General features: G+C 42.2%; 1 protein-coding gene across 4 annotated transcripts in view; it reads left to right on the top strand.

Moving 5' to 3' along the window:
- The window catches only part of LOC115122830 (nectin-3-like), a 63,693-nt gene that overhangs the window by 14,332 nt on the left and 25,445 nt on the right, over positions 1 to 23,916 (top strand). For all 4 annotated transcript variants that reach the window (XR_010462346.1, XM_065014806.1, XM_065014797.1 and 1 more), the window contains exon 4: positions 375 to 677. Coding sequence is in view for 3 of the 4 variants with exons in the window: in XM_065014806.1 (XP_064870878.1) it covers positions 375 to 677 (303 nt within the window). In the remaining variant the exon portion in view is untranslated. The remainder of the gene's footprint in view (positions 1 to 374; positions 678 to 23,916) is intronic.

The following is a 23,916-nucleotide window of genomic DNA, read 5'->3' as shown; positions in this document are numbered from 1 at the left end:
TATACAGCATCCCTTAACGGCATAATCACTGGGCAGTGATTGCTTTTCAGTGGAACTGCTGAAAATTAAAAACAGCTTTAGTGATGTGTGTGAAACTTAATACCTCAGGTGCAGGTACCTCTCATCAGGGTGAGCTAAAACCTATGAACTGGATTTGACCAAACCTACAATACAGTAAATGTATAGCTACTAATGATGTATATTCCAATTGGCCAGATAGAGAACATGAAAGGGTTTATTTAAAGTGTGTTGGTCATGTGACATGAGCATTTGACTTAAATGTAAATGTAATGTTTGGTATTTTTTTCATGGATAGTTCCACATTTATAATAATTGACTTGTTCATGTTTTCTGTTTTTGTTTTCTGGTCATAGTTCCTCCAGTAGTGAGTGTGACAGTTGATGTTGCTCCTGTCATTGGGGAGAATGAGGTTGTCTTGGCAACCTGCGTGGCTGCTGGTGCCAAGCCACAGGCAGAAGTGAGGTGGAAGACGGGTGCATTTGGCAGTTTGAGGACAGTGACTAACTTCACACAGCACGCCAACGGAACCACCACAGTACTCAGCCACCTGCTCGGGGTACCAACCAAGGCAGCCAATCATCAGCGGGTCCAGTGTGTGATCAACCAGTCTGCCCTGGTAACAGAGAAGACCTACAACTACAGCATAAACATCCGCTGTAAATATATTCTACTACCACTGTCCTACACTATAGACATCCACTGTCAGTATATTCTACTACCACTGTCCTAGACTATAGACATCCACTGTCAGTATATTCTACTACCACTGGCCTAGACCATAGACATCCACTGTCAGTATATTCTACTACCACTGGCCTAGACCATAGACATCCACTGTCAGTATATTCTACTACCACTGGCCTAGACCATAGACATCCACTGTCAGTATATTCTACTACCACTGGCCTAGACCATAGACATCCACTGTCAGTATATTCTACTACCACTGGCCTAGACCATAGACAACCACTGTCAGTATATTCTACTACCACTGTCCTACACTATAGACATCCACTGTGAGTATATTCTACTACCACTGTCCTAGACCATAGACATCCACTGTCAGTATATTCTACTACCACTGGCCTAGACCATAGACATCCACTGTCAGTATATTCTACTACCACTGGCCTAGACCATAGACATCCACTGTCAGTATATTCTACTACCACTGTCCTAGACCATAGACATCCACTGTCAGTATATTCTACTACCACTGGCCTAGACCATAGACATCCACTGTCAGTATATTCTACTACCACTGTCCTACACTATAAACATCCACTGTCAGTATATTCTACTACCACTGGCCTAGACCATAGACATCCACTGTCAGTATATTCTACTACCACTGGCCTAGACCATAGACATCCACTGTCAGTATATTCTACTACCACTGTCCTAGACCATAGACATCCACTGTCAGTATATTCTACTACCACTGTCCTACACTATAGACATCCACTGTGAGTATATTCTACTACCAATGTCCTAGACCATAGACATCCACTGTCAGTATATTCTACTACCACTGGCCTAGACCATAGACATCCACTGTCAGTATATTCTACTACCACTGGCCTAGACCATAGACATCCACTGTCAGTATATTCTACTACCACTGTCCTAGACCATAGACATCCACTGTCAGTATATTCTACTACCACTGGCCTAGACCATAAACATCCACTGTAAGTGTATTCTACTACCACTGTCCTAGACCATAGACATCCACTGTCAGTATATTCTACTAGCACTGGCCTAGACCATAGACATCCACTGTCAGTATATTCTACTACCACTGTCCTAGACCATCGACATCCACTGTCAGTATATTCTACTACCACTGGCCTAGACCATAGACATCCACTGTCAGTATATTCTACTACCACTGGCCTAGACCATAGACATCCACTGTCAGTATATTCTACTACCACTGGCCTAGACCATAGACATCCACTGTCAGTATATTCTACTACCACTGTCCTAGACCATATACATCCACTGTCAGTATATTCTACTACCACTGGCCTAGACCATAAACATCCACTAAGTGTATTCTACTACCACTGTCCTAGACCATAGACATCCACTGTCAGTATATTCTACTAGCACTGGCCTAGACCATAGACATCCACTGTCAGTATATTCTACTACCACTGGCCTAGACCATAGACATCCACTGTCAGTATATTCTACTACCACTGGCCTAGACCATAGACATCCACTGTAAGTGTATTCTACTACCACTGGCCTAGACCATAGACATCCACTGTAAGTGTATTCTACTACCACTGTCCTAGACCATAGACATCCACTGTCAGTATATTCTACTACCACTGGCCTAGACCATAGACATCCACTGTAAGTGTATTCTACTACCACTGTCCTAGACCATAGACATCCACTGTCAGTATATTCTACTAGCACTGGCCTAGACCATAGACATCCACTGTCAGTATATTCTACTACCACTGGCCTAGACCATAGACATCCACTGTCAGTATATTCTACTACCACTGTCCTAGACCATAGACATCCACTGTCAGTATATTCTACTAGCACTGGCCTAGACCATAGACATCCACTGTCAGTATATTCTACTACCACTGGCCTAGACCATAGACATCTACTGTCAGTATATTCTACTACCACTGTCCTAGACCATAGACATCCACTGTCAGTATATTCTACTAGCACTGGCCTAGACCATAGACATCCACTGTCAGTATATTCTACTACCACTGGCCTAGACCATAGACATCCACTGTCAGTATATTCTACTAGCACTGGCCTAGACCATAGACATCCACTGTCAGTATATTCTACTACCACTGGCCTAGACCATAGACATCCACTGTAAGTGTATTCTACTACCACTGTCCTAGACCATAAACATCCACTGTAAGTGTATTCTACTACCACTGTCCTAGACCATAGACATCCACTGTCAGTATATTCTACTACCACTGGCCTAGACCATAGACATCCACTGTAAGTGTATTCTACTACCACTGGCCTAGACCATAGACATCCACTGTAAGTGTATTCTACTACCACTGGCCTAGACCATAGACATCCACTGTCAGTATATTCTACTACCACTGTCCTAGACCATAGACATCCACTGTCAGTATATTCTACTACCACTGTCCTACACTATAGACATCCACTGTGAGTATATTCTACTACCACTGTCCTAGACCATAGACATCCACTGTCAGTATATTCTACTACCACTGGCCTAGACCATAGACATCCACTGTCAGTATATTCTACTACCACTGGCCTAGACCATAGACATCCACTGTCAGTATATTCTACTACCACTGTCCTAGACCATAGACATCCACTGTCAGTATATTCTACTACCACTGGCCTAGACCATAGACATCCACTGTAAGTGTATTCTACTACCACTGTCCTAGACCATAGACATCCACTGTAAATATATTCTACTACCACTATCCTACACTATAGACATCCACTGTCAGTATATTCTACTACCACTGGCCTAGAACATAGACATCCACTGTAAGTGTATTCTACTACCACTGTCCTAGACCATAAACATCCACTGTAAGTGTATTCTACTACCACTGTCCTAGACCATAGACATCCACTGTAAATATATTCTACTACCACTATCCTACACTATAGACATCCACTGTCAGTATATTCTACTACCACTGGCCTAGACCATAGACATCCACTGTAAGTGTATTCTACTACCACTGGCCTAGACCATAGACATCCACTGTCAGTATATTCTACTACCACTGTCCTAGACCATAGACATCCACTGTCAGTATATTCTACTACCACTGTCCTACACTATAGACATCCACTGTGAGTATATTCTACTACCACTGTCCTAGACCATAGACATCCACTGTCAGTATATTCTACTACCACTGGCCTAGACCATAGACATCCACTGTCAGTATATTCTACTACCACTGGCCTAGACCATAGACATCCACTGTCAGTATATTCTACTACCACTGTCCTAGACCATAGACATCCACTGTCAGTATATTCTACTACCACTGGCCTAGACCATAGACATCCACTGTCAGTATATTCTACTACCACTGTCCTACACTATAAACATCCACTGTAAGTGTATTCTACTACCACTGTCCTAGACCATAGACATCCACTGTAAGTGTAATCTACTACCACTGTCCTAGACCATAAACATCCACTGTAAGTGTATTCTACTACCACTGTCCTAGACCATAGACATCCACTGTAAATATATTCTACTACCACTATCCTACACTATAGACATCCACTGTCAGTATATTCTACTACCACTGGCCTAGACCATAGACATCCACTGTAAGTGTATTCTACTACCACTGTCCTAGACCATAAACATCCACTGTAAGTGTATTCTACTACCACTGTCCTAGACCATAGACATCCACTGTAAATATATTCTACTACCACTATCCTACACTATAGACATCCACTGTCAGTATATTCTACTACCACTGGCCTAGACCATAGACATCCACTGTCAGTATATTCTACTACCACTGGCCTAGACCATAGACATCCACTGTAAGTGTATTCTACTACCACTGGCCTAGACCATAGACATCCACTGTAAGTGTATTCTACTACCACTGGCCTAGACCATAGACATCCACTGTCAGTATATTCTACTACCACTGTCCTAGACCATAGACATCCACTGTCAGTATATTCTACTACCACTGTCCTACACTATAGACATCCACTGTGAGTATATTCTACTACCACTGTCCTAGACCATAGACATCCACTGTCAGTATATTCTACTACCACTGGCCTAGACCATAGACATCCACTGTCAGTATATTCTACTACCACTGGCCTAGACCATAGACATCCACTGTCAGTATATTCTACTACCACTGTCCTAGACCATAGACATCCACTGTAAGTGTATTCTACTACCACTGTCCTAGACCATAGACATCCACTGTCAGTATATTCTACTAGCACTGGCCTAGACCATAGACATCCACTGTCAGTATATTCTACTACCACTGGCCTAGACCATAGACATCCACTGTCAGTATATTCTACTACCACTGTCCTAGACCATAGACATCCACTGTCAGTATATTCTACTAGCACTGGCCTAGACCATAGACATCCACTGTCAGTATATTCTACTACCACTGGCCTAGACCATAGACATCCACTGTCAGTATATTCTACTACCACTGTCCTAGACCATAGACATCCACTGTCAGTATATTCTACTAGCACTGGCCTAGACCATAGACATCCACTGTCAGTATATTCTACTACCACTGGCCTAGACCATAGACATCCACTGTCAGTATATTCTACTAGCACTGGCCTAGACCATAGACATCCACTGTCAGTATATTCTACTACCACTGTCCTACACTATAGACATCCACTCTGAGTATATTCTACTACCACTGTCCTAGACCATAGACATCCACTGTCAGTATATTCTACTACCACTGGCCTAGACCATAGACATCCACTGTCAGTATATTCTACTACCACTGGCCTAGACCATAGACATCCACTGTCAGTATATTCTACTACCACTGGCCTAGACCATAGACATCCACTGTCAGTATATTCTACTACCACTGTCCTAGACCATAAACATCCACTGTAAGTGTATTCTACTACCACTGTCCTAGACCATAGACATCCACTGTAAATATATTCTACTACCACTATCCTACACTATAGACATCCACTGTCAGTATATTCTACTACCACTGGCCTAGACCATAGACATCCACTGTAAGTGTATTCTACTACCACTGTCCTAGACCATAAACATCCACTGTAAGTGTATTCTACTACCACTGTCCTAGACCATAGACATCCACTGTAAATATATTCTACTACCACTATCCTACACTATAGACATCCACTGTCAGTATATTCTACTACCACTGGCCTAGACCATAGACATCCACTGTCAGTATATTCTACTACCACTGGCCTAGACCATAGACATCCACTGTAAGTGTATTCTACTACCACTGGCCTAGACCATAGACATCCACTGTCAGTATATTCTACTACCACTGTCCTAGACCATAGACATCCACTGTCAGTATATTCTACTACCACTGTCCTACACTATAGACATCCACTGTGAGTATATTCTACTACCACTGTCCTAGACCATAGACATCCACTGTCAGTATATTCTACTACCACTGGCCTAGACCATAGACATCCACTGTCAGTATATTCTACTACCACTGGCCTAGACCATAGACATCCACTGTCAGTATATTCTACTACCACTGGCCTAGACCATAGACATCCACTGTAAGTGTATTCTACTACCACTGGCCTAGACCATAGACATCCACTGTCAGTATATTCTACTACCACTGTCCTAGACCATAGACATCCACTGTCAGTATATTCTACTACCACTGTCCTACACTATAGACATCCACTGTCAGTATATTCTACTACCACTGGCCTAGACCATAGACATCCACTGTCAGTATATTCTACTACCACTGTCCTAGACCATAGACATCCACTGTCAGTATATTCTACTACCACTGGCCTAGACCATAGACATCCACTGTCAGTATATTCTACTACCACTGTCCTACACTATAAACATCCACTGTAAGTGTATTCTACTACCACTGTCCTAGACCATAGACATCCACTGTAAGTGTAATCTACTACCACTGTCCTAGACCATAAACATCCACTGTAAGTGTATTCTACTACCACTGTCCTAGACCATAGACATCCACTGTAAATATATTCTACTACCACTATCCTACACTATAGACATCCACTGTCAGTATATTCTACTACCACTGGCCTAGACCATAGACATCCACTGTAAGTGTATTCTACTACCACTGTCCTAGACCATAAACATCCACTGTAAGTGTATTCTACTACCACTGTCCTAGACCATAGACATCCACTGTCAGTATATTCTACTACCACTGGCCTAGACCATAGACATCCACTGTCAGTATATTCTACTACCACTGGCCTAGACCATAGACATCCACTGTCAGTATATTCTACTACCACTGTCCTAGACCATAGACATCCACTGTCAGTATATTCTACTACCACTGGCCTAGACCATAGACATCCACTGTCAGTATATTCTACTACCACTGTCCTACACTATAAACATCCACTGTAAGTGTATTCTACTACCACTGTCCTAGACCATAGACATCCACTGTAAGTGTAATCTACTACCACTGTCCTAGACCATAAACATCCACTGTAAGTGTATTCTACTACCACTGTCCTAGACCATAGACATCCACTGTAAATATATTCTACTACCACTATCCTACACTATAGACATCCACTGTCAGTATATTCTACTACCACTGGCCTAGACCATAGACATCCACTGTAAGTGTATTCTACTACCACTGTCCTAGACCATAAACATCCACTGTAAGTGTATTCTACTACCACTGTCCTAGACCATAGACATTCACTGTAAATATATTCTACTACCACTATCCTACACTATAGACATCCACTGTCAGTATATTCTACTACCACTGTCCTAGACCATAGACATCCACTGTCAGTATATTCTACTACCACTGGCCTAGACCATAGACATCCACTGTCAGTATATTCTACTACCACTGTCCTACACTATAGACATCCACTGTCAGTATATTCTACTACCACTGTCCTACACTATAAACATCCACTGTAAATATATTCTACTACCACTATCCTACACTATAGCCATCCACTGTCAGTATATTCTACTACCACTGGCCTAGACCATAGCCATCCACTGTAAGTGTATTCTACTACCACTGTCCTAGACCATAAACATCCACTGTAAGTGTATTCTACTACCACTGTCCTAGACCATAGACATCCACTGTAAATATATTCTACTACCACTATCCTACACTATAGACATCCACTGTCAGTATATTCTACTACCACTGTCCTACACTATAAACATCCACTGTAAATATATTCTACTACCACTATCCTACACTATAGACATCCACTGTCAGTATATTCTACTACCACTGGCCTAGACCATAGCCATCCACTGTAAGTGTATTCTACTACCACTGTCCTAGACCATAAACATCCACTGTAAGTGTATTCTACTACCACTGTCCTAGACCATAGACATCCACTGTAAATATATTCTACTACCACTATCCTACACTATAGACATCCACTGTCAGTATATTCTACTACCACTGTCCTACACTATAAACATCCACTGTAAATATATTCTACTACCACTATCCTACACTATAGACATCCACTGTCAGTATATTCTACTACCACTGGCCTAGACCATAGACATCCACTGTAAGTGTATTCTACTACCACTGGCCTAGACCATAGACATCCACTGTCAGTATATTCTACTACCACTGTCCTAGACTATAAACATCCACTGTCAGTATATTCTACTACCACTGGCCTAGACCATAGACATCCACTGTCAGTATATTCTACTACCACTGGCCTAGACCATAGACATCCACTGTCAGTATATTCTACTACCACTGGCCTAGACCATAGACATCCACTGTCAGTATATTCTACTACCACTGTCCTAGACCATAGACATCCACTGTCAGTATATTCTACTACCACTGTCCTACACTATAGACATCCACTGTGAGTATATTCTACTACCACTGTCCTAGACCATAGACATCCACTGTCAGTATATTCAACTACCACTGGCCTAGACCATAGACATCCACTGTCAGTATATTCTACTACCACTGGCCTAGACCATAGACATCCACTGTCAGTATATTCTACTACCACTGGCCTAGACCATAGACATCCACTGTCAGTATATTCTACTACCACTGTCCTAGACCATAAACATCCACTGTAAGTGTATTCTACTACCACTGTCCTAGACCATAGACATCCACTGTCAGTATATTCTACTAGCACTGGCCTAGACCATAGACATCCACTGTCAGTATATTCTACTACCACTGGCCTAGACCATAGACATCCACTGTCAGTATATTCTACTACCACTGTCCTAGACCATAGACATCCACTGTCAGTATATTCTACTACCACTGTCCTAGACCATAGACATCCACTGTCAGTATATTCTACTACCACTATCCTAGACCATAGACATCCACTGTCAGTATATTCTACTACCACTGGCCTAGACCATAGACATCCACTGTCAGTATATTCTACTACCACTGTCCTAGACCATAGACATCCACTGTAAGTATATTCTACTACCACTGTCCTAGACCATAGACATCCACTGTCAGTATATTCTACTACCACTGTCCTAGACCATAGACATCCACTGTCAGTATATTCTACTACCACTATCCACCATAGACATCCACTGTAGACATACCACTGTCCTAGACCATCAGTATATTCTACTACCACTGGCCTAGACCATAGACATCCACTGTCAGTATATTCTACTACCACTGTCCTAGACCATAGACATCCACTGTCAGTATATTCTACTACCACTGGCCTAGACCATAGACATCCACTGTCAGTATATTCTACTACCACTGGCCTAGACATAGACATCCACTGTCAGTATATTCTACTACCACTGGCCTAGACATAGACATCCACTGTCAGTATATTCTACTACCACTGTCCTAGACCATAGACATCCACTGTCAGTATATTCTACTACATAGACATCCACTGTATATTCTACTACCACTGGCCTACAGACCATAGACATCCACTGTCAGTATATTCTACTACCACTGGCCTAGACCATAGACATCCACTGTCAGTATATTCTACTACCACTGGCCTAGACCATAGACATCCACTGTCAGTATATTCTACTACCACTGTCCTAGACCATAGACATCCACTGTCAGTATATTCTACTACCACTGTCCTAGACCATAGACATCCACTGTAAGTATATTCTACTACCACTGTCCTAGACCATAGACATCCACTGTCAGTATATTCTACTACCACTGTCCTAGACCATAGACATCCACTGTCAGTATATTCTACTACCACTGGTCCTAGACCATAGACATCCACCGTAAAGTATATTCTACTACCACTATCCTACACCATAGACATCCACTGTCAGTATATTCTACTACCATTCTAGACCATAGACATCCACTGTCAGTATATTCTACTACCACTGGCCTAGACCATAGACATCCACTGTCAGTATATTCTACTACCACTGTCCTAGACCATAGACATCCACTGTCAGTATATTCTACTACCACTGGCCTAGACCATAGACATCCACTGTCAGTATATTCTACTACCACTGTCCTAGACCATAAACATCCACTGTCAGTGTATTCTACTACCACTGTCCTAGACCATAGACATCCACTGTAAGTGTATTCTACTACCACTGTCCTAGACCATAAACATCCACTGTAAGTATATTCTACTACCACTCCTAGACCATAGACATCCACTGTAAATATATTCTATAGACATCCACTATAGACATCCACTGTCAGTATATTCTACTACCACTGGCCTAGACCATAGACATCCACTGTCAGTATATTCTACTACCACTGTCCTAGACCATAACATCCACTGTAAGTATTCTACTACCACTGTCCTAGACCATAGACATCCACTGTAAATATATTCTACTACCACTATCCTAGACCATAGACATCCACTGTCAGTATATTCTACTACCACTGGCCTAGACCATAGACATCCACTGTCAGTATATTCTACTACCACTGGCCTAGACCATAGACATCCACTGTAAGTGTATTCTACTACCACTGGCCTAGACCATAGACATCCACTGTCAGTATATTCTACTACCACTGTCCTAGACCATAGACATCCACTGTCAGTATATTCTACTACCACTGTCCTACACTATAGACATCCACTGTGAGTATATTCTACTACCACTGTCCTAGACCATAGACATCCACTGTCAGTATATTCTACTACCACTGGCCTAGACCATAGACATCCACTGTCAGTATATTCTACTACCACTGGCCTAGACCATAGACACATCCACTGTCCTAGACCATAGTCAGTATATTCTACTACCACTGGCCTAGACCATAGACATCCACTGTCAGTATATTCTACTACCACTGTCCTAGACCATAGACATCCACTGTAAGTGTATTCTACTACCACTGGCCTAGACCATAGACATCCACTGTCAGTATATTCTACTAGCACTGTCCTAGACCATAGACATCCACTGTAAGTATATTCTACTACCACTATCCTAGACTATAGACATCCACTGTCAGTATATTCTACTACCACTGTCCTAGACCATAGACATCCACTGTCAGTATTCTACTACCACTGGCCTAGACCATAGACATCCACTGTCAGTATATTCTACTACCACTGTCCTAGACCATAGACATCCACTGTCAGTATATTCTACTACCACTGGCCTAGACCATAGACATCCACTGTCAGTATATTCTACTACCACTGGCCTAGACCATAGACATCCACTGTCAGTATATTCTACTACCACTGTCCTAGACCATAGACATCCACTGTCAGTATATTCTACTACCACTGGCCTAGACCATAGACATCCACTGTCAGTATATTCTACTACCACTGTCCTACACTATAAACATCCACTGTAAGTGTATTCTACTACCACTGGCCTAGACCATAGACATCCACTGTAAGTGTATCTACTACCACTGTCCTAGACCATAAACATCCACTGTAAGTGTATTCTACTACCACTGTCCTAGACCATAGACATCCACTGTAAATATATTCTACTACCACTATCCACACTATAGACATCCACTGTCAGTATATTCTACTACCACTGGCCTAGACCATAGACATCCACTGTCAGTATATTCTACTACCACTGTCCTAGACCATAAACATCCACTGTAAGTGTATTCTACTACCACTGTCCTAGACCATAGACATCCACTGTAAATATATTCTACTACCACTGTCCTACACTATAGACATCCACTGTCAGTATATTCTACTACCACTGGCCTAGACCATAGACATCCACTGTCAGTATATTCTACTACCACTTAGACCATAGACATCCACTGTAAGTGTATTCTACTACCACTGGCCTAGACCATAGACATCCACTGTCAGTATATTCTACTACCACTGTCCTAGACCATAGACATCCACTGTCAGTATATTCTACTACCACTGTCCTACCTATAGACATCCACTGTGAGTATATTCTACTACCACTGTCCTAGACCATAGACATCCACTGTCAGTATATTCTACTACCACTGTCCTAGACCATAGACATCCACTGTCAGTATATTCTACTACCACTGGCCTAGACTAGACATCCACTGTCAGTATATTCCTACCACTGTCCTAGACCATAGACATCCACTGTCAGTATATATTCTAGACATAGACATCCACTGTCAGTATATTCTACTACCCTGACCATAGACATCCACTGTCAGTATATTCTACTACCACTGTCCTAGACCATAGACATCCACTGTAAGTGTATTCTACTACCACTGTCCTAGACCATAAACATCCACTGTAAGTGTATTCTACTACCACTGTCCTAGACCATAGACATCCACTGTAAATATATTCTACTACCACTATCCTACACTAGATCCATAGACATCCACTGTCAGTATATTCTACTACCACTGGCCTAGACCATAGACATCCACTGTCAGTATATTCTACTACCACTGGCCTAGACCATAGACATCCACTGTCAGTATATTCTACTACCACTGGCCTAGACCATAGACATCCACTGTCAGTATATTCTACTACCACTGTCCTAGACCATAGACATCCACTGTCAGTATATTCTACTACCACTGGCCTAGACCATAGACATCCACTGTCAGTATATTCTACTACCACTGTCCTAGACCATAGACATCCACTGTAGACCATAGTATATTCTACTACCACTGGCCTAGACCATAGACATCCACTGTCAGTATATTCTACTACCACTGTCCTAGACCATAGACATCCACTGTCAGTATATTCTACTACCACTGGCCTAGACCATAGATCCATAGACATCCACTGTCAGTATATTCTACTACCACTGTCCTAGACCATAGACATCCACTGTCAGTATATTCTACTACCACTGTCCTAGACCATAGACATCCACTGTCAGTATATTCTACTACCACTGGCCTAGACCATAGACATCCACTGTCAGTATATTCTACTACCACTGGCCTAGACCATAGACATCCACTGTCAGTAAACATATTCTACTACCACTGGCCTAGACCATAGACATCCACTGTCAGTATATTCTACTACCACTGTCCTAGACCATAGACATCCACTGTCAGTATATTCTACTACCACTAGACATCCTAGACCATAGACATCCACTGTCAGTATATTCTACTACCACTGTCCTAGACCATAGACATCCACTGTCAGTATATTAGACATCCACTGTCTACTACCACTGGCCTAGACCATAGACATCCACTGTCAGTATATTCTACTACCACTGGCCTAGACCATAGACATCCACTGTCAGTATATTCTACTACCACTGGCCTAGACCATAGACATCCACTGTCAGTATATTCTACTACCACTGTCCTAGACCATAGACATCCACTGTCAGTATATTCTACTACCACTGGCCTAGACCATAGACATCCACTGTCAGTATATTCTACTACCACTGGCCTAGACCATAGACATCCACTGTCAGTATATTCTACTACCACTGTCCTAGACCATAGACATCCACTGTCAGTATATTCTACTACCACTGGCCTAGACCATAGACATCCACTGTCAGTATATTCTACTACCACTGTCCTACACTATAAACATCCACTGTAAGTGTATTCTACTACCACTGTCCTAGACCATAGACATCCACTGTAAGTGTAATCTACTACCACTGTCCTAGACCATAAACATCCACTGTAAGTGTATTCTACTACCACTGTCCTAGACCATAGACATCCACTGTAAATATATTCTACTACCACTATCCTACACTATAGACATCCACTGTCAGTATATTCTACTACCACTGGCCTAGACCATAGACATCCACTGTCAGTGTATTCTACTACCACTGTCCTAGACCATAAACATCCACTGTAAGTGTATTCTACTACCACTGTCCTAGACCATAGACATCCACTGTAAATATATTCTACTACCACTATCCTACACTATAGACATCCACTGTCAGTATATTCTACTACCACTGGCCTAGACCATAGACATCCACTGTCAGTATATTCTACTACCACTGGCCTAGACCATAGACATCCACTGTAAGTATATTCTACTACCACTGGCCTAGACCATAGACATCCACTGTCAGTATATTCTACTACCACTGTCCTAGACCATAGACATCCACTGTCAGTATATTCTACTACCACTGTCCTACACTATAGACATCCACTGTCAGTATATTCTACTACCACTGGCCTAGACCATAGACATCCACTGTCAGTATATTCTACTACCACTGGCCTAGACCATAGACATCCACTGTCAGTATATTCTACTACCACTGTCCTAGACCATAGACATCCACTGTCAGTATATTCTACTACCACTGTCCTAGACCATAGACATCCACTGTCAGTATATTCTACTACCACTGGCCTAGACCTAGCATAGACATCCACTGTCAGTATATTCTACTACCACTGTCCTAGACCATAGACATCCACTGTCAGTATATTCTACTACCACTGGCCTAGACCATAGACATCCACTGTCAGTATATTCTACTACCACTGTCCTACACTATAAACATCCACTGTAAGTATATTCTACTACCACTGTCCTAGACCATAGACATCCACTGTAAGTATATTCTACTACCACTGTCCTAGACCATAAACATCCACTGTAAGTGTATTCTACTACCACTGTCCTAGACCATAGACATCCACTGTAAATATATTCTACTACCACTATCCTACACTATAGACATCCACTGTCAGTATATTCTACTACCACTGGCCTAGACCATAGACATCCATAGACATCCACTAAACATCAGTATATTCTACTACCACTGTCCTAGACCATAGACATCCACTGTAAGTATATTCTACTACCACTATCCTAGACCATAGACATCCACTGTCAGTATATTCTACTACCACTGGCCTAGACCATAGACATCCACTGTCAGTATATTCTACTACCACTGGCCTAGACCATAGACATCCACTGTCAGTATATTCTACTACCACTGGCCTAGACCATAGACATCCACTGTCAGTATATTCTACTACCACTGGCCTAGACCATAGACATCCACTGTCAGTATATTCTACTACCACTGTCCTACACTATAGACATCCACTGTCAGTATATTCTACTACCACTGTCCTAGACCATAGACATCCACTGTCAGTATATTCTACTACCACTGGCCTAGACCATAGACATCCACTGTCAGTATATTCTACTACCACTGGCCTAGACCATAGACATCCACTGTCAGTATATTCTACTACCACTGTCCTAGACCATAGACATCCACTGTCAGTATATTCTACTACCACTGGCCTAGACCATAGACATCCACTGTCAGTATATTCTACTACCACTGGCCTAGACTATAAACATCCACTGTAAGTATTCTATCCACTGTCAGTAGACATCCACTGTAAGTGTATTCTACTACCACTGTCCTAGACCATAGACATCCACTGTAAGTATATTCTACTACCACTGTCCTAGACCATAGACATCCACTGTAAATATATTCTACTACCAGTCCTACACTATAGACATCCACTGTCAGTATATTCTACTACCACTGTCCTACACTATAAACATCCACTGTAAATATATTCTACTACCACTATCCTACACTATAGACATCCACTGTCAGTATATTCTACTACCACTGGCCTAGACCATAGCCATCCACTGTAAGTGTATTCTACTACCACTGTCCTAGACCATAGACATCCACTGTCAGTATATTCTACTACCACTGTCCTAGACCATAGACATCCACTGTCAGTATATTCTACTACCACTGTCCTAGACTATAGACATCCACTGTCAGTATATTCTACTACCACTGTCCTAGACCATAGACATCCACTGTCAGTATATTCTACTACCACTATCCTACACCATAGACATCCACTGTCAGTATATTCTACTACCACTGGCCTAGACCATAGACATCCACTGTCAGTATATTCTACTACCACTGTCCTAGACCATAGACATCCACTGTCAGTATATTCTACTACCACTGGCCTAGACCATAGACATCCACTGTCAGTATATTCTACTACCACTGGCCTAGACCATAGACATCCATACTACCACTGGCCTAGACCATAGACATCCACTGTCAGTATATTCTACTACCACTGTCCTAGACCATAGACATCCACTGTCAGTATATTCTACTACCACTGGCCTAGACCATAGACATCCACTGTCAGTATATTCTACTACCACTGGCCTAGACCATAGACATCCACTGTCAGTATATTCTACTACCACTGTCCTAGACCATAGACATCCACTGTCAGTATATTCTACTACCACTGTCCTAGACCATAGACATCCACTGTCAGTATATTCTACTACCACTGGCCTAGACCATAGACATCCACTGTCAGTATATTCTACTACCACTGGCCTAGACCATAGACATCCACTGTCAGTATATTCTACTACCACTGTCCTAGACCATAAACATCCACTGTCAGTGTATTCTACTACCACTGTCCTACACTATAGACATCCACTGTCAGTATATTCTACTACCACTGGCCTAGACCATAGACATCCACTGTCAGTATATTCTACTACCACTATCCTAGACCATAGACATCCACTGTCAGTATATTCTACTACCACTGTCCTACACTATAAACATCCTATTCTACTACCACTCCTACACTATAGACATCCACTGTCAGTATATTCTACTACCACTGGCCTAGACCATAGACATCCACTGTAAGTGTATTCTACTACCACTGTCCTAGACCATAAACATCCACTGTCAGTATATTCTACTACCACTGTCCTAGACCATAGACATCCACTGTCAGTATATTCTACTACCACTATCCTACACTATAGACATCCACTGTCAGTATATTCCTACCACTGGTTCTAGACCATAGACATCCACTGTCAGTATATTCTACTACCACTGGCCTAGACCATAGACATCCACTGTCAGTATATTCTACTACCACTGGCCTAGACCATAGACATCCACTGTCAGTATATTCTACTACCACTGTCCTAGACCATAGACATCCACTGTCAGTATATTCTACTACCACTGGCCTAGACCATAGACATCCACTGTCAGTATATTCTACTACCACTGTCCTAGACTATAAACATCCACTGTCAGTATATTCTACTACCACTATCCTAGACCATAGACATCCACTGTAAGTGTATTCTACTACCACTGTCCTAGACCATAGACATCCACTGTCAGTATATTCTACTACCACTATCCTAGACTATAGACATCCACTGTCAGTATATTCTACTACCACTGGCTACACTATAGACATCCAGAGTGTATTCTACTACCATCCTAGACTATAGACATCCACTGTAAGTGTATTCTACTACCACTGTCCTAGACCATAAACATCCACTGTAAGTGTATTCTACTACCACTGTCCTAGACTATAGACATCCACTGTCAGTATATTCTACTACCACTGTCCTAGACCATAGACATCCACTGTAAATATATTCTACTACCACTATCCTAGACACATAGACATCCACTGTCAGTATATTCTACTACCACTGGCCTAGACCATAGACATCCACTGTCAGTATATTCTACTACCACTGGCCTAGACCATAGACATCCACTGTCAGTATATTCTACTACCACTGGCCTAGACCATAGACATCCACTGTCAGTATATTCTACTAGCACTGGCCTAGACCATAGACATCCACTGTCAGTATATTCTACTACCACTGGCCTAGACCATAGACATCCACTGTCAGTATATTCTACTACCACTGTCCTAGACCATAGACATCCACTGTCAGTATATTCTACTACCACTGGCCTAGACCATAGACATCCACTGTCAGTATATTCTACTACCACTGGTATATTCCTAGACCATAGACATCCACTGTCAGTATATTCTACTACCACTGGCCTAGACCATAGACATCCACTGTCAGTATATTCTACTACCACTGCCTAGACCATAGACATCCACTGTCAGTATATTCTACTACCACTGTCCTACACTATAGACATCCACTGTGAGTCTACTACCACTGTCCTAGACCATAGACATCCACTGTCAGTATATTCTACTACCACTGGCCTAGACCATAGACATCCACTGTCAGTATATTCTACTACCACTGTCCTAGACTATAGACATCCACTGTAAGTGTATTCTACTACCACTGTCCTAGACCATAAACATCCACTGTAAGTGTATTCTACTACCACTGTCCTACACTATAAACATCCACTGTCAGTATATTCTACTACCCCTGGCCTAGACCATAGACATCCACTGTAAATATATTCTACTACCACTATCCTACACTATAGACATCCACTGTCAGTATATTCTACTACCACTGGCCTAGACCATAGACATCCACTGTCAGTATATTCTACTACCACTGGCCTAGACCATAGACATCCACTGTCAGTATATTCTACTACCACTGGCCTAGACCATAGACATCCACTGTCAGTATATTCTACTACCACTGGCCTAGACCATAGACATCCACTGTCAGTATATTCTACTACCACTACATCCACTGTCAGTATATTCCACTACCACTGTCCTAGACCATAGACATCCACTGTCAGTATATTCTACTACCACTGGCCTAGACCATAGACATCCACTGTCAGTATATTCTACTACCACTGTCCTAGACCATAGACATCCACTGTCAGTATATTCTACTACCACTGTCCTAGACCATAGACATCCACTGTCAGTATATTCTACTACCACTGGCCTAGACCATAGACATCCACTGTCAGTATATTCTACTACCACTGTCCTAGACCATAGACATCCACTGTCAGTATATTCTACTACCACTGTCCTAGACCATAGACATCCACTGTCAGTATATTCTACTACCACTGGCCTAGACCATAGACATCCACTGTCAGTATATTCTACTACCACTGGCCTAGACCATAGACATCCACTGTCAGTATATTCTACTACCACTGTCCTACACTATAGACATCCACTGTCAGTATATTCTACTACCACTGTCCTAGACCATAGACATCCACTGTAAGTATATTCTACTACCACTGTCCTAGACTATAGACATCCACTGTCAGTATATTCTACTACCACTGGCCTAGACCATAGACATCCACTGTCAGTATATTCTACTACCACTGGCCTAGACCATAGACATCCACTGTCAGTATATTCTACTACTATCCACTGTCAATATATTCTAGACCATAGACATCCACTGTCAGTATATTCTACTACCACTGGCCTAGACCATAGACATCCACTGTCAGTATATTCTACTACCACTGGCCTAGACCATAGACATCCACTGTCAGTATATTCTACTACCACTGGCCTAGACCATAGACATCCACTGTCAGTATATTCTACTACCACTGGCCTAGACCATAGACATCCACTGTCAGTATATTCTACTACCACTGTCCTAGACCATAGACATCCACTGTAAGTATATTCTACTACCACTGTCCTAGACCATAGACATCCACTGTCAGTATATTCTACTACCACTGGCCTAGACCATAGACATCCACTGTCAGTATATTCTACTACCACTGTCCTAGACCATAGACATCCACTGTCAGTATATTCTACTACCACTGGCCTAGACCATAAACATCCACTGTAAGTGTATTCTACTACCACTGGCCTAGACCATAGACATCCACTGTAAGTGTATTCTACTACCACTGTCCATAGACCATAAACATCCACTGTAGTCAGTATATTCTACTACCACTGGCCTAGACCATAGACATCCACTGTCAGTATATTCTACTACCACTATCCTAGACCATAGACATCCACTGTCAGTATATTCTACTACCACTGGCCTAGACCATAGACATCCACTGTCAGTATATTCTACTACCACTGGCCTAGACCATAGACATCCACTGTAAGTGTATTCTACTACCACTGGCCTAGACCATAGACATCCACTGTCAGTATATTCTACTACCACTGTCCTAGACCATAGACATCCACTGTCAGTATATTCTACTACCACTGTCCTAGACCATAGACATCCACTGTCAGTATATTCTACTACCACTGTCCTAGACCATAGACATCCACTGTCAGTATATTCTACTACCACTGGCCTAGACCATAGACATCCACTGTCAGTATATCTCTACCACTGGCCTAGACCTAGACATCCACTGTCACACTGGCCTAGACCATAGACATCCACTGTCAGTATATTCTACTACCACTGGCCTAGACCATAGACATCCACTGTCAGTATATTCTACTACCACTGTCCTAGACTATAGACATCCATCAGTATATTCACTACCACTGTAGACATCCACTGTCAGTATATTCTACTACCACTGTCCTAGACCATAGACATCCACTGTAAGTATATTCTACTACCACTGTCCTAGACTATAGACATCCACTGTAAGTGTATTCTACTACCACTGTCCTAGACCATAGACATCCACTGTAAGTGTATTCTACTACCACTGTCCTAGACCATAAACATCCACTGTAAGTGTATTCTACTACCACTGTCCTACACTATAAACATCCACTGTCAGTATATTCTACTACCACTGGCCTAGACCATAGACATCCACTGTAAATATATTCTACTACCACTGGCCTAGACACTATAGACATCCACTGTCAGTATATTCTACTACCACTGGCCTAGACCATAGACATCCACTGTCAGTATATTCTACTACCACTGGCCTACACTATAGACATCCACTGTCAGTATATTCTACTACCACTCCTAGACTATAGACATCCACTGTCAGTATATTCTACTACCACTGGCCTAGACCATAGACATCCACTGTCAGTATATTCTACTACCACTGGCCTAGACCATAGACATCCACTGTCAGTATATTCTACTACCACTGTCCTAGACCATAGACATCCACTGTCAGTATATTCTACTACCACTGTCCTAGACCATAGACATCCACTGTCAGTATATTCTACTACCACTGTCCTAGACCATAGACATCCACTGTCAGTATATTCTACTACCACTGGCCTAGACCATAGACATCCACTGTCAGTATATTCTACTACCACTGGCCTAGACCATAGACATCCACTGTCAGTATATTCTACTACCACTGGCCTAGACCATAGACATCCACTGTCAGTATATTCTACTACCACTGGCCTAGACCATAGACATCCTGTCAGTATATTCTACTACCACTGTCCTAGACCATAGACATCCACTGTCATATATTCTACTACCACTGTCCTAGACCATAGACATCCACTGTCAGTATATTCTACTACCACTGTCCTAGACCATAGACATCCACTGTCAGTATATTCTACTACCACTGGTCCTAGACCATAGACATCCACTGTCAGTATATTCTACTACCACTGTCCTAGACCATAGACATCCACTGTCAGTATATTCTACTACCACTGTCCTAGACCATAGACATCCACTGTCAGTATATTCTACTACCACTGTCCTAGACCATAGACATCCACTGTCAGTATATTCTACTACCACTGGCCTAGACCATAGACATCCACTGTCAGTATATTCTACTACCACTGGCCTAGACCATAGACATCCACTGTCAGTATATTCTACTACCACTGGCCTAGACCATAGACATCCACTGTCAGTATATTCTACTACCACTGTCCTAGACCATAGACATCCACTGTCAGTATATTCTACTACCACTGTCCTAGACCATAGACATCCACTGTCAGTATATTCTACTACCACTGGCCTAGACCATAGACATCCACTGTCAGTATATTCTACTACCACTGGCCTAGACCATAGACATCCACTGTCAGTATATTCTACTACCACCACCATAGACATCCACAGTATATTCTACTACCACTGGCCTAGACCATAGACATCCACTGTCAGTATATTCTACTACCACTGTCCTAGACCATAGACATCCACTGTCAGTATATTCTACTACCACTGTCCTACACTATAGACATCCACTGTGAGTATATTCTACTACCACTGTCCTAGACCATAGACATCCACTGTCAGTATATTCTACTACCACTGGCCTAGACCATAGACATCCACTGTCAGTATATTCTACTACCACTGGCCTAGACCATAGACATCCACTGTCAGTATATTCTACTACCACTGGCCTAGACCATAGACATCCACTGTCAGTATATTCTACTACCACTGGCCTAGACCATAGACATCCACTGTGAGTATATTCTACTACCACTGTCCTAGACCATAGACATCCACTGTCAGTATATTCTACTACCACTGGCCTAGACCATAGACATCCACTGTCAGTATATTCTACTACCACTGTCCTAGACCATAGACATCCACTGTAAGTGTATTCTACTACCACTGTCCTAGACCATAGACATCCACTGTAAGTGTATTCTACTACCACTTCCTAGACTATAGACATCCACTATTCTACTACCACTGTCCTAGACCATAAACATCCACTGTAAGTGTATTCTACTACCACTATCCTCACTAAACATCCATAGACATCCACTGCCTCAGACATCCATATTCTACTACCACTATCCTAGACCATAGACATCCACTGTCAGTATATTCTACTACCACTGGCCTAGACCATAGACATCCACTGTCAGTATATTCTACTACCACTGGCCTAGACCATAGACATCCACTGTCAGTATATTCTACTACCACTGGCCTAGACCATAGACATCCACTGTCAGTATATTCTACTACCACTGGCCTAGACCATAGACATCCACTGTCAGTATATTCTACTACCACTGTCCTAGACCATAGACATCCACTGTCAGTATATTCTACTCCACCAGTATATTCCTAGCACCATAGACATCCACTGTCAGTATATTCTACTACCACTGGCCTAGACCATAGACATCCACTGTCAGTATATTCTACTACCACATAGACATCCACTGTCAGTATATTCTACCACTGTCCTAGACCATAGACATCCACTGTCAGTATATTCTACTACCACTGGCCTAGACCATAGACATCCACTGTAGTATATTCTACTACCACTGTCCTACACTATAGACATCCACTGTAAGTATATTCTACTACCACTGTCCTAGACCATAGACATCCACTGTAAGTGTATTCTACTACCACTGTCCTAGACCATAGACATCCACTGTAAGTGTATTCTACTACCACTGTCCTAGACCATAGACATCCACTGTCAGTGTATTCTACTACCACTGTCCTAGACCATAAACATCCACTGTCAGTATATTCTACTACCACTGGCCTAGACCATAGACATCCACTGTAAATATATTCTACTACCACTATCCTACACTATAGACATCCACTGTCAGTATATTCTACTACCACTGGCCTAGACCATAGACATCCACTGTCAGTATATTCTACTACCACTGTCTAGACTATAGACATCCACTGTCTATTCTACTAGCACTGGCCTACTATAGACATCCACTGTCAGTATATTCTACTACCACTGGCCTAGACCATAGACATCCACTGTCAGTATATTCTACTACCACTGGCCTAGACCATAGACATCCACTGTCAGTATATTCTACTACCACTGTCCTAGACCATAGACATCCACTGTCAGTATATTCTACTACCACTGTCCTAGACCATAGACATCCA

This window comes from Oncorhynchus nerka, linkage group LG3 (genome assembly GCF_034236695.1).
Source record: "Oncorhynchus nerka isolate Pitt River linkage group LG3, Oner_Uvic_2.0, whole genome shotgun sequence".
Classification (NCBI taxonomy): domain Eukaryota; kingdom Metazoa; phylum Chordata; class Actinopteri; order Salmoniformes; family Salmonidae; genus Oncorhynchus; species Oncorhynchus nerka.
This window is presented reverse-complemented; position numbering and strand designations above follow the sequence as displayed.